Source organism: Onychomys torridus, chromosome 7 (genome assembly GCF_903995425.1).
Source record: "Onychomys torridus chromosome 7, mOncTor1.1, whole genome shotgun sequence".
In the NCBI taxonomy this organism is placed as follows: domain Eukaryota; kingdom Metazoa; phylum Chordata; class Mammalia; order Rodentia; family Cricetidae; genus Onychomys; species Onychomys torridus.
In genome coordinates this window covers 106,847,761-106,866,869 of record NC_050449.1, presented here as the reverse complement: position 1 = coordinate 106,866,869, position 19,109 = coordinate 106,847,761, and the positions used below count along the sequence as shown (strand labels likewise).

Below are 19,109 nucleotides of genomic sequence, written 5' to 3'. Positions count from 1 at the left end.
TATCTCATGCTCTTGAGACAGGGTCCTTCAGTGAACCAGAAACTAACTGTTTTAGCTAAGCTGGCAGCTGGCCACTGAACTCTTGGGATCCTTCTGTCTTCATGCAGAAGGATGTACAGCTGTTTCCAGTTCTTGATGTGGGGTCTGGGGATCCAAACTCACGTTGCCATGCTTGCAGAGCAAGCACTCTTACCCATGGAGCCATCTCCTCAGCCCACCTTCCTCCTTTGGCCCTGTCATTTCTTTCCATTATACTGAATCTAATGTGAGAGTTTGGATGCGTTCATTTTTCCTGTGGGTGGTAGAAACTACATCTGAGCTGTCCTACCAGCTCCCTGATGACCTCAGTGAGGGCTGTCATCCCAGCACTCAGAAGGGGGAAGAGAGAGGACAACCTTCAGATGATTCCTTGGCTGCATAGTGAGTTTGAGGCTAGCCTGGACTGCATGAGAGCCTACCTCAAAAACAACAAAATAAGATGAAAGACATAGTTTAAAACTTGGCTTTGCCAAGGAATTGCTGATATTTTGTGACCATACTGTCTGTCTTACTCTTCAGCATTGGGTTTTCAGTCTTTCCTTGACCACCTCTGGGGCTGTGTTTGGACAGCACAGTTTGTAGTCAGCCTCCAATCATCTTTGAACTGGTAACATTCTGTGGTGGAATATGCCTGGGCTTTCAGTTAACTGACTTTCAGTTTGGAAGAGGTCTTACATTTCTTTTCTGTGTAGTTGAAACCTAAAGGGGTGTGTGTGTGTGTGTGTGTGTGTGTGTGTGTGTGTGTGTGTGTGTGGTTAGAAATGAAGTCTTTCAGCTTGAAGAGTGTCAAGGTGTGTGCATCCAAGAGCTCTGTACACCTTCGTCAGCCATGTTCCTTAGGCCAGGGCAGAAGGAAGGTGAAGCTGCTGGAGGAGCGGGCTTGCCCACTCTCCATTGGCAACGGAGACTACTTTTGGACAAGTAAAGACACACTGTGGGATTATGTGCAGACCCTGTCTGGTAAGAAGTCAGCAGCTACGAACAGTGCTTGACTCTTAAAACATTGGAAATCCTGACAGCAGCAAGCCTGCAAGTGCACAGGAAGTACAAAATAGTAATCTCCAAGTGTTTCTCAGTTGCTATCCTGGAGCAGATGATGAGGCCAACTATGGTTGACTGGTTTTTAAAAGCGTGTACAGCTCAGGTCCCTGTAGACACAGAAATGAGGTTCAGAGTTGTCAGCCCCCCTCTGCCCGATTTCCTGGAGAGTCTTGAGACTTTTTCTGTTTTTTAGGGATGATGACAGCTGTGGCTATTATGTAAGTCTGATTTTAGTGGAAGACAGATGTTTAAAATGTCCTAGGTGGACATCATGGCTCATCCTGTAAGCCCAGCATTTGGGAGGCTGAGGCAGGATTGTCATGATGTTGAGTCTAGCCCTGGACTACACAGTAAGTTCCAGGATATCCTGAGCTGGTGTTAAGACCCTGTCTCAGAAAAAAGAAACTTTGAGTACCTTACTGAATAGTTGATAGTCTCTCTCTCTCTCTCTCTGTCTCTCTCTCTCTCTGTCTCTCTGTCTCTCTCTCTCTCTCTCTCTGTCTCTGTCTCTGTCTCTCTGTCTCTGTCTCACACACACACACACACACACACACACACACACACACACACACACAGTGTTGGGGCTCAAACCTGAGGCCTTAACTGCTAGGCAAGCACCTGTAGCACTCAGCCAGCATCCCTACTACCTTACTTGGTTTGGTTTTGGTGTTAAGTATGGCACTTCACAGATGGTCAAGTTGTCCCTGCAGCTGGGCCTTGGTGATCTGCTGTCACTCCAGTTTTAGTAAGTGTGATGCCAAAATGAGCATTTGATTGTGTTTTAGTTTTTTTCTTTTTTGGTTTTTCGAGACAGGGTTTCTCTGTGTAGCTTTGCGCCTTTCCTGGAACTAGCTTTGGAGACCAGGCTGACCTCGAACTCACAGAGATCCGCCTGGCTCTGCCTCCCGAGTGCTGGGATTACAGGCATGCGCCACCACTGGCTGTGTTTTAGTTTTGAAACAAGGTCTCACTGTCTTCCTTGGGCTGGTCTTGAACTCTTTGGTTTCTAACAATCTTCATGCCTCAGCTTTCTAGACAAAAAAATGGTTTGGGTTTGTTTTAGTTTTTGTTTGTTTGTTTGTTTTTTTAGGATTTATTTATTTATTATGTATACAGTGTTCTGTCTGCATGTTTGCCTGATCTCCAGAAGAGGGCACCAGATCTCATTACAGATGGTTGTGAGCCACCATGTGGTTGCTGGGAATTGAACTCAGAACCCCTGGAAGAGCAGTCAGTGCTCTTAATCTCTGGGTCATCTCTACAGCCCCCTCTCACCCAACAAGGTTTTTTTAGTTAGGATCTCTTATCTTAATCTGACCTTAAGATGACCTTGAACTGAGTCTCCTGACTTTACCACTAGAGTGCTGGGCACCACCATAGTTAGTTTATGTAGTGCTGGGTTCTAAACTAACAGCTTTGGCTGGCCTGGAACTCACAGAGATCCATCTGCCTCTGCCTCCCAAGTGCTGGGATTAAAGATGTGTGCCACCACTACCGCCCAGCTAAGATTTTATTTATTTGTTTGTTTGTTTTGTTTTTTCTAGCATCAGCTTGATACAGTACAAATTGTTATCCTAATAGTGAAATGTTTCACTGAAGCTTGCCCAGTGATTGAGTAAAACCAAAACTTATTATAAGCCACAGTCATCCTAGGGTCCCCCCTGCTATGTAGCCTCCCTGGTTCTGTGGGTTGTAGTCTGATTGTTCTTTGCTTTATATCTAGAATCCACTTATGAGTGAGTACATACCATGTTTGTCCAGAAGGGTTTGGATTACCTCACTCAGGATGATATTTTCTAGTTCCATCCATTTGCCTGCAAATTTCATGCTGTCATTGTTTTTCTCTGCTGAGTAGTACTCCATTGTGTATATGTACCACATTTTCTTAATCCATTCTTCAGTTGATAGGCATCTAGGTTGTTTCCAGGTTCTGGCTATTACAAATAGTGCTGCTATGAACATAGCTGAGCATTGTATCTTTGTGGTATGATTGAGCATTCCTTGGGTATATGCCCAAGAGTGGTATGGCTGGGTCTTGAGGTAGATCAATTCCCAATTTCCTGAGAAGCCGCCATACGATTTCCACAGTGGTTTTACAAGTCTGCACTCCCACCAACAATGGAAGAGTGTTCTCTTTACTCTGCATCCTCTCCAACACAGACTGTCATTAGTGTTTTTGATCATAGCCATTCTGACAGGTGTAAGGTGGTATCTCAGAGTCATTTTGATTTTCATTTCTCTGATGACTAAGGATGTTGAGCATTTCCTTTTTAAATGTCTTTCAGCCATTTGAAATTCTTCTTTTAAGAATTCTCTGTTTAGCTCTTTAGCTGATTTTTTAATTGGATTGTTCAGTATTTTGATGTCTAGTTTCTTGAGTTCTTTATATACTTTGGAGATCAGCCCTTTGTCAGATGTGGGGTTGGTGAAGATCTTTTCCCATTCTGTAGACTGTCTTTTTGTCTTATTGACTGTGTCTTTTGCCCTACAAAAGCTTCTTAGTTTCAAGAGGTCTCATTTATTAATTGTTGATCTCAGTGTCTGTGCAACTGGTGTTATATTTAGGAGGTGTTCTCCTGTGCCAATTCGTTCAAGAGTACTTCTTACTTTCTCTTCTATCAAGTTCAGTGTAACTGGATTTATGTTGAGGTCTTTGATCCACTTGAACTTGAGTTTTATGCATGGTGACAGATATGGATCTATTTGTAATCTTTTAACATGTTGACATCCAGTCCAGCACCATTTGTTGAAGATACTTTCTTTTTTCCATTGTATAGTTTTGGCTTCTTTGTCAAAAATCAAGTGTTCATATGTGTGTGGATTAATATTAGGGTCTTCAGTTTGATTCAATTGGTCCGTATGTCAGTTTTTATGCCAGTACTAGGCTGTTTTTATTAGTATAGCTCTATAGTAGAGCTTGAGGTCAGGGATCGTGATGCCTCCAGAGGTTGCTTTATTGTGCAGGATTCTTTTAGCTATCTGGGTTTTTTGTTTTGCCATATGAAGTTGAGTATTTTTCTTTCCAAGTCTGTGAAGAATTGTGTTGGGATTTTGATGGGGATTGCATTGAATCTGTAGATTGCTTTTGGTAAGATTGCCATTTTTACTATGTTAATCCTACCTATCCATGAGCATGGGAGAGCCTTCCATTTTCTGATATCTTCTTCAATTTCTTTCTTTAGAGACTTAAAGTTCTTATCAAACAGGTGCTTCACTTGTTTAGTTAGTGTTATCCCAAGTTTTTTATATTATTTGTGGCTATTGTAAAGGGTGATGTTCTCTGATTTCTTTCTCAGCTCTTTTGGCTTTTTGAGACAGGGTGCCTTGGAGCCTTTCCTGGAACTCACTCTGTAGCCCAGGGTGGCCTCAAACTCACAGAGATCCACCTGCCTCTGCCTCCCAAGTGCTGGGATTAAAGGCATGCACCACCATTGCCTGGCCTTTCTCAGCTCTTTTATCATTGTGTATAGGAGGGCTACTAATGTTTTTGAGTTGATCTTGTATCCTGCCACTTTACTGAAGGAGTTTATCAGCTGAAGGAGTTCCCTGGTAGAATTTTTGGGGTCACTTATATATGCTATCATATCATCTGCCAATAGTGAAAGTTTGACTTCTTCCTCTCCAATTTGTATCCCCTTGATCTCCTTTTGTTGTCTTATTGCTCTAGCTAGAGCTTCAAGTACTATATTGAATAAATATAGAGAGAGTGGACAGCCTTGACTGGTTCCAGATTTTAGTGGAATTGCTTTGAGTTTCTCTCCATTTAATTTGATGGTGGCTGTTGGCTTGCTGTAGATTGCCTTTATTATGTTTAGGAATGTTCCTTTTATTCCTGATCTCTCTAAGACCTTTATCATGAAGGGGTGTTGAATTTTGTGAAAGGCTTTTTCAGCATCTAATGAGATGATCATGTGTTTTTTTTTCTTTCAGTTTGTTTATATGGTGTATTACATTGACAGATTTTTGTATGTTGAACCATCTTTGCATCCCTGGGATGAAACCCACTTGATCATGGTGGATAATTTTTTTTTATGTGTTTTTGGATTCAGTTTGCCAATATTTTATTGAGTATTTTTGCATCAATGTTCATGAGGGAGATTGGTCTGTAATTCTCTTTCTTTGTTGCGTCTTTGTGTGGTTTTGATATCAGGGTAACTGTAGCCTCATAAAAAGAGCTTGGTAATGTTCCTTCTGTTTCTACTGTGTGGAACAATTTGAAGAGTATTGGAATTAGTTCTTTGAAAATCTGGTAGAATTCTGCACTGAAGCCATGTGGTCCTGGGCTTTTTTTGGTTGGGAGACTTTTAATGACTGTTTCTATTTCTTTAGGGGTTATTGGGGTTTTTTGTTTTTTGTTTTTTGTGGTTTTTTTTGGTTTTGGTTTTTTGGTTTTTCAAGACAGGGTTTCTCTGTAGCTTTGGAGCCTGTCCTGGACTAGCTCTGTAGACCAGGCTGGCCTCGAACTCACAGAGATCCACCTGCCACTGCTTCCTGAGTGCTGGGGTTACAGGCGTGCGCCACCACCGCCCAGCTGGTCTATTTAAATAGCTTATCTGGTCTTGATTTAACTTTGGTATGTGATATCTATCCAGACAGTTGTCCATTTCTTTCATATTTTCCAATTTTGTGGAGTACAGGTTTTTGAAATATGACCTGATGATTCTCTGGATTTCCTCGTTGTCAGTTGTTATGTCTCCCTTCGTTTCTGATTGTGTTACTTTGGGTGCTCTCTCTTTGCCTTTTGGTTAATTTGGCTAGAGGTTTGTCTATCTTGTTGATTTTTTTTTTTTTTCAAACAACCAACTCTTTGTTTTGTTTTCTTGGTTTCTATTTCATTGATTTCAGCCCTCAATTTGATTATTTCCTGGTGTCTGTTTCTCCTGGGAGACTTTGCTTCTTGTTCTAGAGCTTTCAGTTGTGCTGTTAAGTCATTGGTATGAGATTTCTCCAACTTCTTTATGTGTGTATTTAGTGCTGTGAATTTTCCTCTTAGTACTGCTGTCATAGTGTCCCATAAGTTTGTACTTTCATTTTCATTGAATTCTAGGAAATCTTTAATTTCTTTATTTCTTCCTTGACCCATTGGTGCTACAGGTAGGCATTAGTTTCCATGAGATTGTAGGCTTTCTATAGGTGTTATTGTTGTTAAAATCTAACTTTAAACCATGGTGGTCCGATAAGATACAGGAGGTTATTCCAATGTTTTTGTATCTGTTGAAATTTGCTTTGTGACCGAGCATGTGGTCAATTTTTGAGAAGGTTCCATGTGCTGCTGAGAAGAAGATACATTTTTTTGTGTTAGGGTAGAATGTGCTGTAGATATCTATTAAGTCCATTTGAGTCATAACATCTGTTAGGTCCTTCATTTCTCTGTTAAATTTCAGCCTGGTAGATCTGTCCTTTGGTGAGAGTGGGGTGTTGAAGTCTCCCACTACTAATGTGTTGGGCTTGATGTGCATTTTAAGTTTTAGTAATGTTTCTTTTATGAATGTGGGTGCCTTTGTATTTGGGGCATAAATGTTCAGAATTGAGACTTCATTTTGGTGGATTTTCCCTGTGATAAATATGTAATTCCTTCCTGATCTCTTTCGATTGATTTTAATTTGAAGTCTATTATTAGATACTAGGATAGCTACACCAGCTTGCTTCTTAAGTCCATTTGATTGGAAAGCCTTTTCCCAGCCTTTTACTCTGAAGTAGTGTCTGTTTTTGAAATTTAGGTGTGTATGCAGCAGAAGGATGGATCCTGTTTTCGTATCCATTCTGTTAGCCTGTGTCTTTTATAAGTGAGTTGAGACCGTTGATATTGATGGATATTAATGACCAGTGATTGTTAATTCCTGTTTGTTTTTTTTGTTTTGTTTTGTTTGTTTGTTTTTGGTTTTGGCTTTTTGTTTGTTTTTGGTTTTTTCGAGACAGGGTTTCTCTGTGTAGCTTTGCACCTTTCCTGGAACTCACTCTTTAGACCAGGCTGGCCTCGAACTCAGAGAGATCCGCCTGCCTCTGCCTCCTGAGTACTGGGATTAAAGGCGTGCGCCACCACTGCCCGGCTGTTTTTTGTTGTTGTTATTGTTGTTGTTGTTTTGTAGTAGTGTTGTTTCCCTTCTTTGGTATTTGTTGGTATGGTAGTATCTATTGCCTGAGTTTTCATGGGTGTGTTTAATTTCCTTAGGTTGGATTTTTCCTTCTAGTGCTTTCTGTAGGGCTGGACTTGTGGATAAGTATTGTTTAAATCTGTTTGTGGTTTTTTTGTTTTGTTTTGTTTTTTTTAAGATTTATTTTTATTTATTATGTATACAGTACTCTGCCTGCACGTGTCCCTGCAGGCCAGAAGAGGGCGCCAGATCTCATTACAAGTGGTTGTGAGCCACCACCATGTGGTTGCTGGGAATTGAACTCAGGACCTCTGGAAGAGCAGTTGGTGCCCTTAACCACTGAGCCATCTCTCTAGCCCCTTAAATCTGGTTTTATCATGGAATATTTTGTTTACTCCATCTATGGTGATTGAGAATTTTGCTGGGTATAATAGCCTGGGTTGGCATCCGTAGTCTCTTAGTGTTTGCATAACATTTGTCTAGGACCTTCTAGCTTTCCTAGTCTCTATTGAGAAGTCTGGTGTTATTCTGATGGGTCTGCCTTTATATGGTACTTGGTCTTTTTCCTTTGCAGTTCTTAATATTTTTTCTTTGTTCTGTATGTTTAGTGTTTTGATTATTATGTGGTGAGGGGATTTTTTTTTTTTTTTTTTTTTTTTGGATCCAGCCTACTTGGTGTTCTGTAAGCTTCTTGTATCTTCATAGGTATTTCTTTCTTTAGGTTAGAAAAGTTTTCTTCTATGATTTTGTTGAATATATTTTCTGTGCCTTTGAGTTGGTATTCTTCTCCTTCTATACTTACTATTCTTAGGTTTGGTCTTTTCATGGTGTCTCAGATTTCTTGGATGTTTTGTGTTACAACTTTTGGCTTTAGTGTTTTCTTTGACTGATGAATCTGTTTTCTCTATTGTATCTTCAACATCAGATTCTCTGTTCTATCTCTTTCATTTGGTTGGTTATGTTTGCATCTATAGTTCCTTATCCTTTGTCAGAATTTCTATTTCCAGCATTCCCTCAGTTTGTGTCTTCTTTATTGTCTCAATTTCAATTTTCAAATCTTGCACTGTTTCCTTCATCTGTTTAATTACTTTTTTCTTGGCTTTCTTTGATTTCTTCCAATTTTTTGTTTGTTTGTTTCTTCCATTTCTTTAAGGGAATTTTTTCTTTCCTCCTTAAGAGAGTTTTTCATTCCCTCTTTAAAGGCCTCTACCATCTTCTTGAAGTCATTTTTAGGACTGATTTCTTCTTCTGCCTTGGTATGTTTGGGTCCTGCAGGTGTGGAATCACTAGGTTATGATGGTGTCATACAGGTCTCTATGTTGTTGCCTCTGTGTGTGTGTGTGTGTGTGTGTGTGTGTGTGTGTGTGTGTGTGTTTTATAACCTTTCTAGAGCTTTATTGGGAGAGAAAGGGGGCCTGGGTTGTCCTCGGGTAGAATGTTTGGGTTCATTCTGGTCTCAGCCCTCAGAGATGGCTCCTTCTCAAGAGTGTTGGGATTAAAGGCATCCCTGCTCCAAGCTTTTATCTCCATGTTCTACCAGCTCCTCCCAGCTTCATTTATTGTGCGTGTGTGGACATGTGATGAGCTGTTGAACCCATGTGGAGGTCAGGATAACTTAGTTCTCTCCAACCTTTAAGATTTGGGGTTTGGACTTGGTTGTCAGGCTTTCGTGCAAACAATATTTTCTCTTGCTGAGCCCTCTTGCCAGCCCCAACTTTCATTTCTAAAGAAACTTTGTGTTTGCAGATCAGGGAGCTGAGAAACATGAAGGGACAGGCCAGTCGTCTGGGGTCACCGACCAGGAGAAGGAGCTGTCCACCAGCGCTTTCCAGGCCTTCGCAGTAAGAGACGGTTTTTCTCTTCAAAACACATTTGAATTTTTTTTTTTTTATTTCTGGCATTTTATTTAGATAACTAAAAAATATTGGACGTTCAGAAGCAGTCAGTGTACAATGAAAGAGATCAAACCAGTTACTTTATCATGTATTTCCTCTTCTTCACAACTAAGCAAAGAGAAAAAGACATTCTGCTTTAAGGGAAAAGTCAGAAAAGTAGGCCAATATATTTTTCTTCTCCATAACATAAACAGCTACAAGAAATTGAAGTGTAAAATGGAAATTGTACGTTGGCTTGTTCATTCAGGAGCAGGCTATGGCACTACATGAGCATACCCTCCTGCCTGCACCTCACACACTCAGCTGAATTTTATAAATTCTATTCTGTCAAAATTCAGGAATGAACTTTAGGGAGAAGTAGGCTCCATTTTATGTGAACATGGTGAGAAGATTGGAAGCAATTCGAGCCACCCCCAGATTTTTTTTCACAAACATGTTTTAGCTCCAGTGTGGTTTGAGTCTTTACATCTAGGTTGGTCAGTGTGGGGGTCAGTCTCCCCTTTCCCCACTTTGTCCGTTCCTTGTCTTGAATTTTAAAGCAGAACACCAAGTATTTGTTGTCAGAATTACATTTCTGACATTAAACAATATGAAAAAACCTTATGTTTACATGTACATACATTGGATATATACATTAGACAGAAGGATTTGATTTGCATTCAGATTATATTTACTAGGATCTGACCTTTGGAATAATTACATTCCCTTTCTTGGCTCGCCTCTCCTATCCGTACCCCGCCAGCAATATGTGCACATTTATCTATCATGTCTGCATGTGTGTATTATGGCTCTACCTGCTGCTGTGAGAGTTTGAGTCTTAGAAAACATGACAGACACGCCTATCCGCGCTCTACCTAGAGCTTTCACTTAGAATACTGGGGGACTCCCACTTTAAAACGGAAGTAAGAGGAGGGAAACGTATTTGGAGAAGCTGTATTGTTCTTAAAGCTGACATGGAATTTTGTGTATATATGTGTGGTTTTGTTTGTCTTTTCTTTTTAGTCTGGAAATTATGATGCCTGTCTGCAACACCTTGCCTGTCTCCAAGATATAAACAAAGATGATTACAAAATAATTTTGAATACAGCAGTAGCTGAATTTTTTAAAAATAATCAAACAACAACAGATAATTTGAGGCAAACACTTAACCAGCTGAAGAATCAGGTGAAAAATGAATTTAACTGTAAAAATTTGTTGTGTTAATTTGTGAAATACAAATAGTTAAGGAAAATAAATGTGATTGCTTGTCTGATATTAAAGACAGAATTTCTATTTCTCTGAATCCTTTGTTGCTATTAGTTTTGTTTGATTTAATTATTGTTCCAGTCCCAACAATGGGGAGGCATTGATCAGCCAGCCAAACCTATTTAGTAAGCCCAAGGCCAATGAGAAACCTGTCTCCAGAAAAAGATGGAGAGCAATAGAGGAAGATGTGTTACATCAGCCTCTAGCTTTCTCAGGAGCTTCACACACATGAACACTCAACAGAAATTTTAAACTAAACTAAACTAATACTACAAAAGAGTTGCCTGTCTTTGGAAGTGGAGTTCTTCTCTATTGAAGACACCTTTTAATATGAAGCTAGTGGCTGGGTAAATAGAGAAGAGCTCCGTTGAGCTGCCGGTCAGCCAGGGTCTTCTCCACAATGTGAACTCCCTGCCATGTCAGGCTCAACCATCTCAGTGACTGAGTCTGGTTATGAACCACTGTGTTCTGTGAAGCTTTAGGTTCCATGCCATCAGCCATACCAAGGTTGTTACATCCGTGTAGACTAAACCACTGCATGATTTGGGGAAATGTCAATCAGAATTAATCTTATAACATTATATGATAATTTGTTTTCATTTTTATGATGGCAAAGAAATGTTAGTTTTAATGTGGCTAGATTTTTAGTTATGTGTGTTAATAGTAATTAGAGACTTGTAAAATGTAAAGAGATTCAGGCAGCCTGGCTTACAAAATGAGTTCTAGGCCAAGCCAGGGCTACCGGAGACCCTGTCTTAGGAAAACAAGTAAGCCAAGTATGTGCACGCCTTTAACCCCAGCACTCAGGAGGCTGTATGCTGAGGACAGCCAAGGCCATATAGTGAGACCCTGTTCCAAACAAACAGAAAAAGCAATGATAATAAATACAAACCTAATCTATAATCCCTACACTTGTTAAAATGAGGCAGGAGGATTGCTGTGTGTTTGGGGTCCTCCTGGGCTATAGAATGAGACACATCTCAGAAATCTTACTCTACAAAATGGAAAGATGGGCTGGCTAAGCATTCGGAGCACTCACTGCACATGCCGAAAACCCCGCACCCACATGGTGGCTCACAACAGCTGTTCTTTTTTACTATGGGACCAAACCTTTAAATATACTCCCTTGGTCTTGGACAACATAATTAAGATTCTGATTTCCCTTATTTATAAGACGAATTTCTTCATTCTCATCATGGAGCTTTGGCTGGCCTGGAACATGCTATGTAAGTCAGACTCAGAATGTTTTGTTTAACAGAATTTTAATGTGAATGAGACAGATGAAATAATTTCTAGTATTTGGAACTAATTAAAACCTGAAGGTTCCGGGCTGGAGAGTGGCTCAGAGGGTAAGAGCACTGGCCGCTCTTCCAGAGGTCCTGAGTTCAATTCCCAGCAACCACATGGTGGCTCATACCATAGTAATGAGATCCAGCTCCTTCTGGCCTGCAGGCAGAACACTGTGTACATAATAAATAAATTAATCTTTAAAAAAAAACAAAACACCTGAAGGTACAGGGCTGGACAGATGGCTCAGTGGTTAAGAGTGCTTTCTGTTCTTCCAGAGGCCCTGAGTTCACTTCTCAGAAACTACATGGTGGCTCACAGCCATCTTAATAGGACCTGATGCCTTCTTCTGGCACGCAAGTATATACGCAGAACATTCATACATAGAATATAAGTAAATAAAAAAAAATTTTTTTTTTTTTAATTAAAAGAACCTGACAGGACTATTTTTTGTTGTTTTCTATTTTGGTTTTGAGACAGGGTTTCTCTGTGTAGCCCTGGCTATGCTGGAACTTGATCTATAGACCAGGCTGGCCTTGAACTCAGAGATCTGCCTGTCCCTCCTCCCAGTGTTGGGATTAGGGGTTTGTGCCACCAGCCTGGGGAAGGTATTATTAAAATATAGGAAAATAAGATGTGTTGGAACTGGTAGCACATATCTACATTCACAGCTATTCAGAAGATGAATGAGCCTTGAACTCACTGTATTGCCTTGGCTGACCTTGAACTCATAATAGTAGTTCTGCCTCAGCTTTGTAGGTGCTGAGGTTACAGGGATGTGCCTCACATCCAGCTGAAGTCTTTCACTTGCAGTTTGTTTTCTTACTGTTGTTAGAGCACATTCTGCCTGGCTTGTTTTGTAGGTTCACTCAGCTGTTGAAGAAATGGATGGATTAGATGATGTTGAAAACAGCATGTTGTATTATAATCAAGCTGTCATTCTTTATCATCTGCGGCAGTATACGGAGGCCATATCTGTTGGTGAAAAACTTTATCAATTCATAGAACCTTTTGGTATGTTATCTGTCCAGCCAGAAATCTCATCCTCTCTTACTTGGAAAATTCTCTATTTTTTTTTTCTAGATGACCTAAATTAGAGCTGTATGTCAGCATTTAAAGGGACCAGCTCAGTCAGTAGAGTGCTTGCCTTGCAAATGTAAGGACCTGAGTTCAATGCCTAGAACGCACATCAAAGCAGCTGAGTGTAGTAGTGTATGCTTGTAATACTGTGCTAGGGAAGCAGATACGGGTGACCCCTGAGTTTGCTGGCCAGATGGCCTGGCCTCCATAACAAACTAAGCTCTTGAGATACCTGTCTCAGAAACCTAGGGTTGAGCTAGAGAGATGGCCTAGTAATTAAGAGCGTCGGCTCTTCTCCTAGGACGAGTTCAATTCCCGGCCCCCACATAGCTGCTCATAGTCACCCGTCACTCTCAGATCTGACGCCCTCTTCTGGCCTCCTCAGGCATCAGGCATGCACATGGTGCACAGACATACATGCAGGTAAAACAACTGACGTGAACAGTCACTAAGGAACAACCTCAGAGATTCTGCTGTCTTCCACACACATGTACACACATTCACCTGCGTGCCTGAGCACACACATATAAAATGACCAAAAATAAAGCTATTTCAACCTTTTTAAATTTGATTTTAGACTAGATAAAACTTCTATGACATTTAGAGAAGTCCAGTTTCCTTTAGTTCTCCTTCTCACCTGAATTTTAAAGGTGCCGTACATGCTGTCACACCCCTGTAATCCTAGCATCCAGTGAACCAGTTGTTCAGGGTCATACTCTGACACATGCTGGGTTTGAGGCCAGTCTGGGTTTCATGAGGCCCTATCAAAAAGGAAGGAAGGTGGGAAGAGGGAAAGAGAAGGAATGAACTGTTGGATAGTAGAAAGACATTTATCTTTTCTTTTTCCTTAATGACCTGGAGCCCTTTTTTCCTTAATGTACATGAAACAGATTGGGAGGGTTGGAGAGATGGCTCAGTGTTTTGGAGTACTTGATGCTCTTGTAGGGAATCTGGGTTTGGTTCCTAGCCCTACATTTGGCCTTAGCATGCGCCAGGCATACATATATATGTGTGTGCGCACACACAGGCAAAACACTTATGTGCATGAAGTAAACATTTTTAAAAGACCATTTTGGAATATAAGAGGACAGGGTAGTTTATTTCTCTGTTGCCCTGCTGAAATTTCTGCATGCAGAGAGAGCTAATATGGGATTGTGTTTGCATTGTGATGTTGACCTAAGAACTGGGAAAGGTGGGGGCTGAGGGACAGGAAGGAGCCAGCAAATGAACAGTGGGCTGGACGTGGTTAGAGACACCAATGCTCTCCAGTCCACAAGGACTCTCCTCTTTCTGTTAGATCAGTCCGTTAAGGAGACGTCCAAACACCAGTCTCTGGGGATACAGCAAGTGGGGGAGTGTGGTTGCCTGTGGCACTTGGGAAGAGAATATGTAGGGGACCCTGTGACAACTTGTTGAGCAGTTGGTAACTGACTCTAGGGAACCATTTTGAGTTCACTTGTCTCTCAGTTCTGATGCCTTGGTGACTGGTAGGCTGGCCAGGAGAGAGGCAGTGTGACAGGGACAAAGTCCCTTCATGAAGCTACATGTTAGAATTGGTCCCCACTGTGTGCTAGAAAGCATTGACAGTGCTTTCCTGAACTCTGCCAACAGTTCACAAAATGCTGTAAATCTCTACCATGGCTAAGAGAATATAAAATTCAGTGTAAGTCATTTGGATTGATTTAGTTTTGTGAGAATTATTGTGGTTACTTTAAATTTTCTATTTAAAAGTTTTGTTTATTTATATTTTAAGTATTTTTTTAATTATATGTGTTGGGGGTGTCTGGGGAGGGGTGTGCACATGGGTACAGATTCCTGGAAGTCAGGTGTGGGATCCCCTTGAGCTGGAGTTACAGGCAGTTGTAAGCTGCCTGATGTAGGTACCAGGAACTTGATTCTCTAGAAGAGCAGCAAGCTTTCTTAACCTTTGAGCCACTTCTAGCCCCTTACTTTATTTTTGAGATAGGATCTCACTGTGTAGCCCTGGCTATCCTGGAACTTGGCTATGTGGATCAGCCTGGCCTGGAACTCAGAGATCTGCCTGCCTTTCCTAAGTGCTGGGATGAAAGGTGTGCACCACTAAGTACGGTTCATTTTTTGCTTTGTACTAGTTGAGTTTTGTTTGGTTGGTTTTGGTTTTATTCTAAGCAGTTTTGGGTTCATAGCAAAATAGAAAAATACCGTTATTTCCTATTACCCTCCTCATCAGCAATCATAACTCCCCATAACGGTTGCCCCTCACTGGTAAGGATGAGTGTGCTTGTTACTGTGGATGAGCCACACTGACGCGTCACAGTCCCACAGAATCCGTAGCTTACATTAGGATTTACTCCTGGTGTACATTCTGTAGATCTGGACAAAGTACCTACCCACTGGGGTATTCTACAGAGGACAGTCACTTCCCTAAAATAAATGCTCTTTCCTGGCTGTCTTCTCTCCTCTCCCCCACACACTTGGCTTTCTGCCATCTTATAGTTGTACTTCTAGAGTATCCATCCAAGTTGGAGCCCTGATTCTGCACGTTCTTCATATAGCACATTTATTGATACACAGAAAAGTGGCTTTGGAGTGTGGGGTACTATAGTGAGCTAAACAGGAACCCTTACCCTGTCACTCTTACTAGAGAAGCTGTAACACAGACTGGGAAGGTAGCTGAATGCTGTGGAGTAGTGCTGAAATCAGGTAAGAAGGTAGAGGCTGACGCACTAGAGACTTAGATGCAGTAATCAAGCAAAGCCTCTGACCCTCCATGCATACTCTGTGGTACACATATACCTGGAGAAGTGCATATACACACAAACACATGTATATACACATGCACGTATACATGCACAGTCACACTAAAATAAATACAAATTGGAAGTTAAGTGATATGCAGAAGTCACTGTGTATTTGTAAGTAATGAAGCAAGTGCTGGAATTGAAGCTTCTTCCTACTGTGTGGCTGGCTTTATAAAGACTGTACAAAGAATGCTCGGTCACTGACTCCCTGAAAGAGGCCTGGAGACCCCAATATAACAATGGCAGTTCTAGGATAGCATGCTGCTTTCTTTCATGGCTTTAGTGACATCCTTTGTTGGAGTGAAGATTTGCTTTGTTTTGCAGAGCTGTGTCCTGTTTAAGAGTAAGCAGAGGTGTATGCTCAGCCTTGGATTATAACTTTTCCTATTTGTGTGTTTGTTTTGCCAGAAGAAAAGTTTGCCCAAGCAGTGTGCTTTCTGCTTGTAGACTTGTATATATTAACCCACCAAGCTGAGAAAGCTCTGCATCTTCTGGCTGTCCTAGAAAAAATGATTTCACAGGGCAGCAGCAACAAAAATGGGAAGAATGAGGTGAGTTCCCAGGCGTCAGACCGACACTTAAAAAGTGTGACCGATGTCTGTCGTGTGAGATAGTGTCCTAGCAGCTTTATGGGGATGTGATTCACAGAAGCTACTATCTGTCCAACCTTGTAAACTGCCTTTTAAAAACTTCATTTACTAACATCTGCATAGTGTACATTTTTCAACCCCAACAAGTGTATTAAGAGATTGCAGCTGAATGCTCTTAACATTCCCCCTAAACTTTGTGTTGCATTAATATTTCGTTTTCATATTTGACACTTGTATTTGGTGAAGTAGATCTTCGTTTGGTAGATGTGTATATGTGTGGTAGGTTCTAATCTGACATTAGGAATACTGCAGTCCTTGTCTTCAGGGCCCTCTGCAGGGAAGGGATGGATGGGGTACAGTGAGCTCATGGGTAGGAAGGAAGAATGTTAGAGAAGTCTCCAGGAATTGAGTGTCTGATTGAAATACTCCATCTGACAGTCAGAAAGGGAGGGCTGGAGTAAGTAACTGGTGGGGAGAAAACAGCACAAAGGGGCTGAATCACTGTGATACTCACATGAGCAGCGTCTAAGACGTGTGGAGAGCTGCCAGGGTGAGCTCACTAGTGGGTCCACGCATAAGGAAGGTGGGACATGGAGTGTTCCCTTGAAGTTAGGGTCAGTGGTGCTGGCAGTGTTCATAGCAGAGGAGGGTGTTAGAGGAGAAAGGTGTAAGAAGTCTTGGGTTTTAGAGAGATACAGTCTGAGTGGCACCCCTCATTTAAAAGTGGATCCATAGTTATGTTCATCTGTGAGTTTCCTGTTAGGAATGCCACACTGACCCTCAGTCCCTGGGAGTGGGCTCTGCAGCAGGTTCAGTTTGAAAATGGCCTCTGGGCACTTGACTTGAGCTCTTTGTGCTTAGCTCACTGGGAAATCAGTTATGATGATACTGTTTGATTGACTTTGTTTCACTATTGTACAGACTGGCAATAACAGCAACAAAGATGGATCTAATCCTAAGGCTGAGAGTGGAGCTCTAATAGAGGCTGCAAAATCCAAGATACACCAGGTAGCGTGTATTCAAAGGGTGGGCGTGCACTGGGCAGTGTGAGAGGCGCACAAACACTAATTCAAGGCAGTATGTTTATTAGGTTGGAAGGCTTGTAGTTTAGAAGTACAGTTTTCCCTCTAAATACATTTTGCTTGAGATACATATATTATAACTTCTTTAAGTTACTGTATAGAACTTTGAAATAACCTAGAATGTATAGTAAGTCAGTATATGGAATTTTAAAATTATGCAGATAAGATAAATTATGCAGATTTGGATTTGTAGGTTTTTTGCTCAGGAGTAGAATGATTGCCTACAATGCATGACACCTTAGATTCTGTCCCCAACACCACAAAAACAAAAATGGAAACAAATATTTAATTTAAAGGTTGCATTTGCATGTGACTGGCATTTGACTGTGTTGTAAGCAGATGGATTGAATGTCCTGCACTGGAAAGCAGAACTTGAGCATGTGTAAATGACCCACCCCTCTTACATTCCTCCTTGACAGTACAAAGTCAGAGCGTACATCCAAATGAAGTCCCTGAAGGCATGCAAACGGGAAATCAAATCTGTCATGAACACAGCTGGAAATGTAAGTTCCTTCTGGACTCTCCTCATGGTTGTCAGTTTCTGGCTTTCATAGTTAGACTTGGAGGATTTATCAGTTTTCAGTGAGGGGGTGGCTTAGTGGTAAAGCACATATCTGTAACGCAAGTTCTGAGGGGGAACAGAAAGATTCTGGGCTTGTTGGCTTCCAGCCTGCCACTGAAAACACAGTCTTCAGGTTTGAGGAGAGCCTGTCTCAATGGAACAGGGAGAGAGGGTAAGACACTTGCCCTCTTGTGGCCTCTTCACACAGGCTCATGCACCTACACACATACAAATAGTTAAATAAATCTTGTTTTTAAAAATTGGTGGCGGTAGCACACACATTTAATTCCAGCACAGAGAAACTGTCTTGAAGAAAAAAAAAAAAAAAAAAACAAACGCCTAAATAAATAAAATGAATTGATAATTCTTGTGCAGTTTACTGCTTATACCGTAGGCCATGAATACTTGGCTTGGAAGTGCCTCTACCTAGAATAATCCCTGAGACTATAATTTCTTAGTGACCAGAAGACCTCTGGGCCAACAGAAGTCTGAGCAGAGAGAGAAAGAACTAGGCCATCAAAGGAGAGAATGTTTATAAGCTAGTGGTAAATGTTGGGATGGAGATTTTCAAAGTACAGTGTCTAGACCTCTGTATGTGTTTGTCCTCTAAATCAGTACTCTCTGGAGGCCCCTTAGCATGAAGATTTAGTGAAAGTAATCTGAAATCCAAAACAAGAATCTTGGGATAGAAAGATTAGTGCCTACAAACAAAACTTTCTATTTGAGCATCCTTCCTTTCATACAGTAACACAGTTTCCTTTTGTACTTGGGAGAATAACTGGTTATTGGGTATTAGGTGAAAGGTGAATTGAATCCTAAGAAATGAGAACGGTTGGGGATAATTCATTGGAAGAGCACTGGCTAGCATACAGGCCTTTGTAGTTCGTTTTTTCACTGTTTGTTCTTTGGGGGCCAGCCACCCAGCTCCCAAATAAATACATGGAGACTTATTCTTACTTATGAATACCCAGCCTTTGCTTGGCTTGTTTCTAGCCAGCTTTTCTAACTTAAATCATCCCATTTCTCTTTAGCTACATTTTGCCTCTTGACTTTTTACCTTTCTTTTTTTTTTCTTTTTTTTTTTTTTTTTCTCTCATATGTGGAGCTGAGGATCGAATCCAGGGCCTTACGTTTGCTAGGCAAGCGCTCTACTACTGAGCTAAATCCCCAACCCCGACTTTTTGCCTTTCTTTATTCTATGTCTTTCTTTCCTTCTTACTCCAAGGCTAGCTGGGTGGCTGGGCTCTGGTGTCCTCCTCTTCTCCTTCTCTTGCTCCTCCTCCTTCTCCCAAGCCTAGATTTCTCCTCCTTTTTATTCTCTCTGCCTGGCAGCCTTGCCTATCCCTCTCTCCTGCCTAACTATTGGCCATTCAGCTCTTTATTAGACCAATCAGGCACTTTAGACAGGCACAG

At 41.2% G+C, this 19,109-nt stretch overlaps 1 protein-coding gene across 4 annotated transcripts in view; it reads left to right on the top strand.

The window, feature by feature from the left end:
* The window catches only part of Cnot10 (CCR4-NOT transcription complex subunit 10), a 63,186-nt gene that overhangs the window by 4,736 nt on the left and 39,341 nt on the right, over positions 1–19,109 (top strand). For 3 of the 4 annotated variants that reach the window (XM_036192463.1, XM_036192461.1, XM_036192459.1), the window contains exons 2-7: positions 8,922–9,016; positions 10,073–10,234; positions 12,466–12,616; positions 15,871–16,013; positions 16,974–17,060; positions 17,554–17,637. In XM_036192463.1, coding sequence (XP_036048356.1) covers positions 8,922–9,016; positions 10,073–10,234; positions 12,466–12,616; positions 15,871–16,013; positions 16,974–17,060; positions 17,554–17,637 — 722 coding nt within the window. The remainder of the gene's footprint in view (positions 1–8,921; positions 9,017–10,072; positions 10,235–12,465; positions 12,617–15,870; positions 16,014–16,973; positions 17,061–17,553; positions 17,638–19,109) is intronic. The other variant, XM_036192460.1, reaches the window with a different exon arrangement.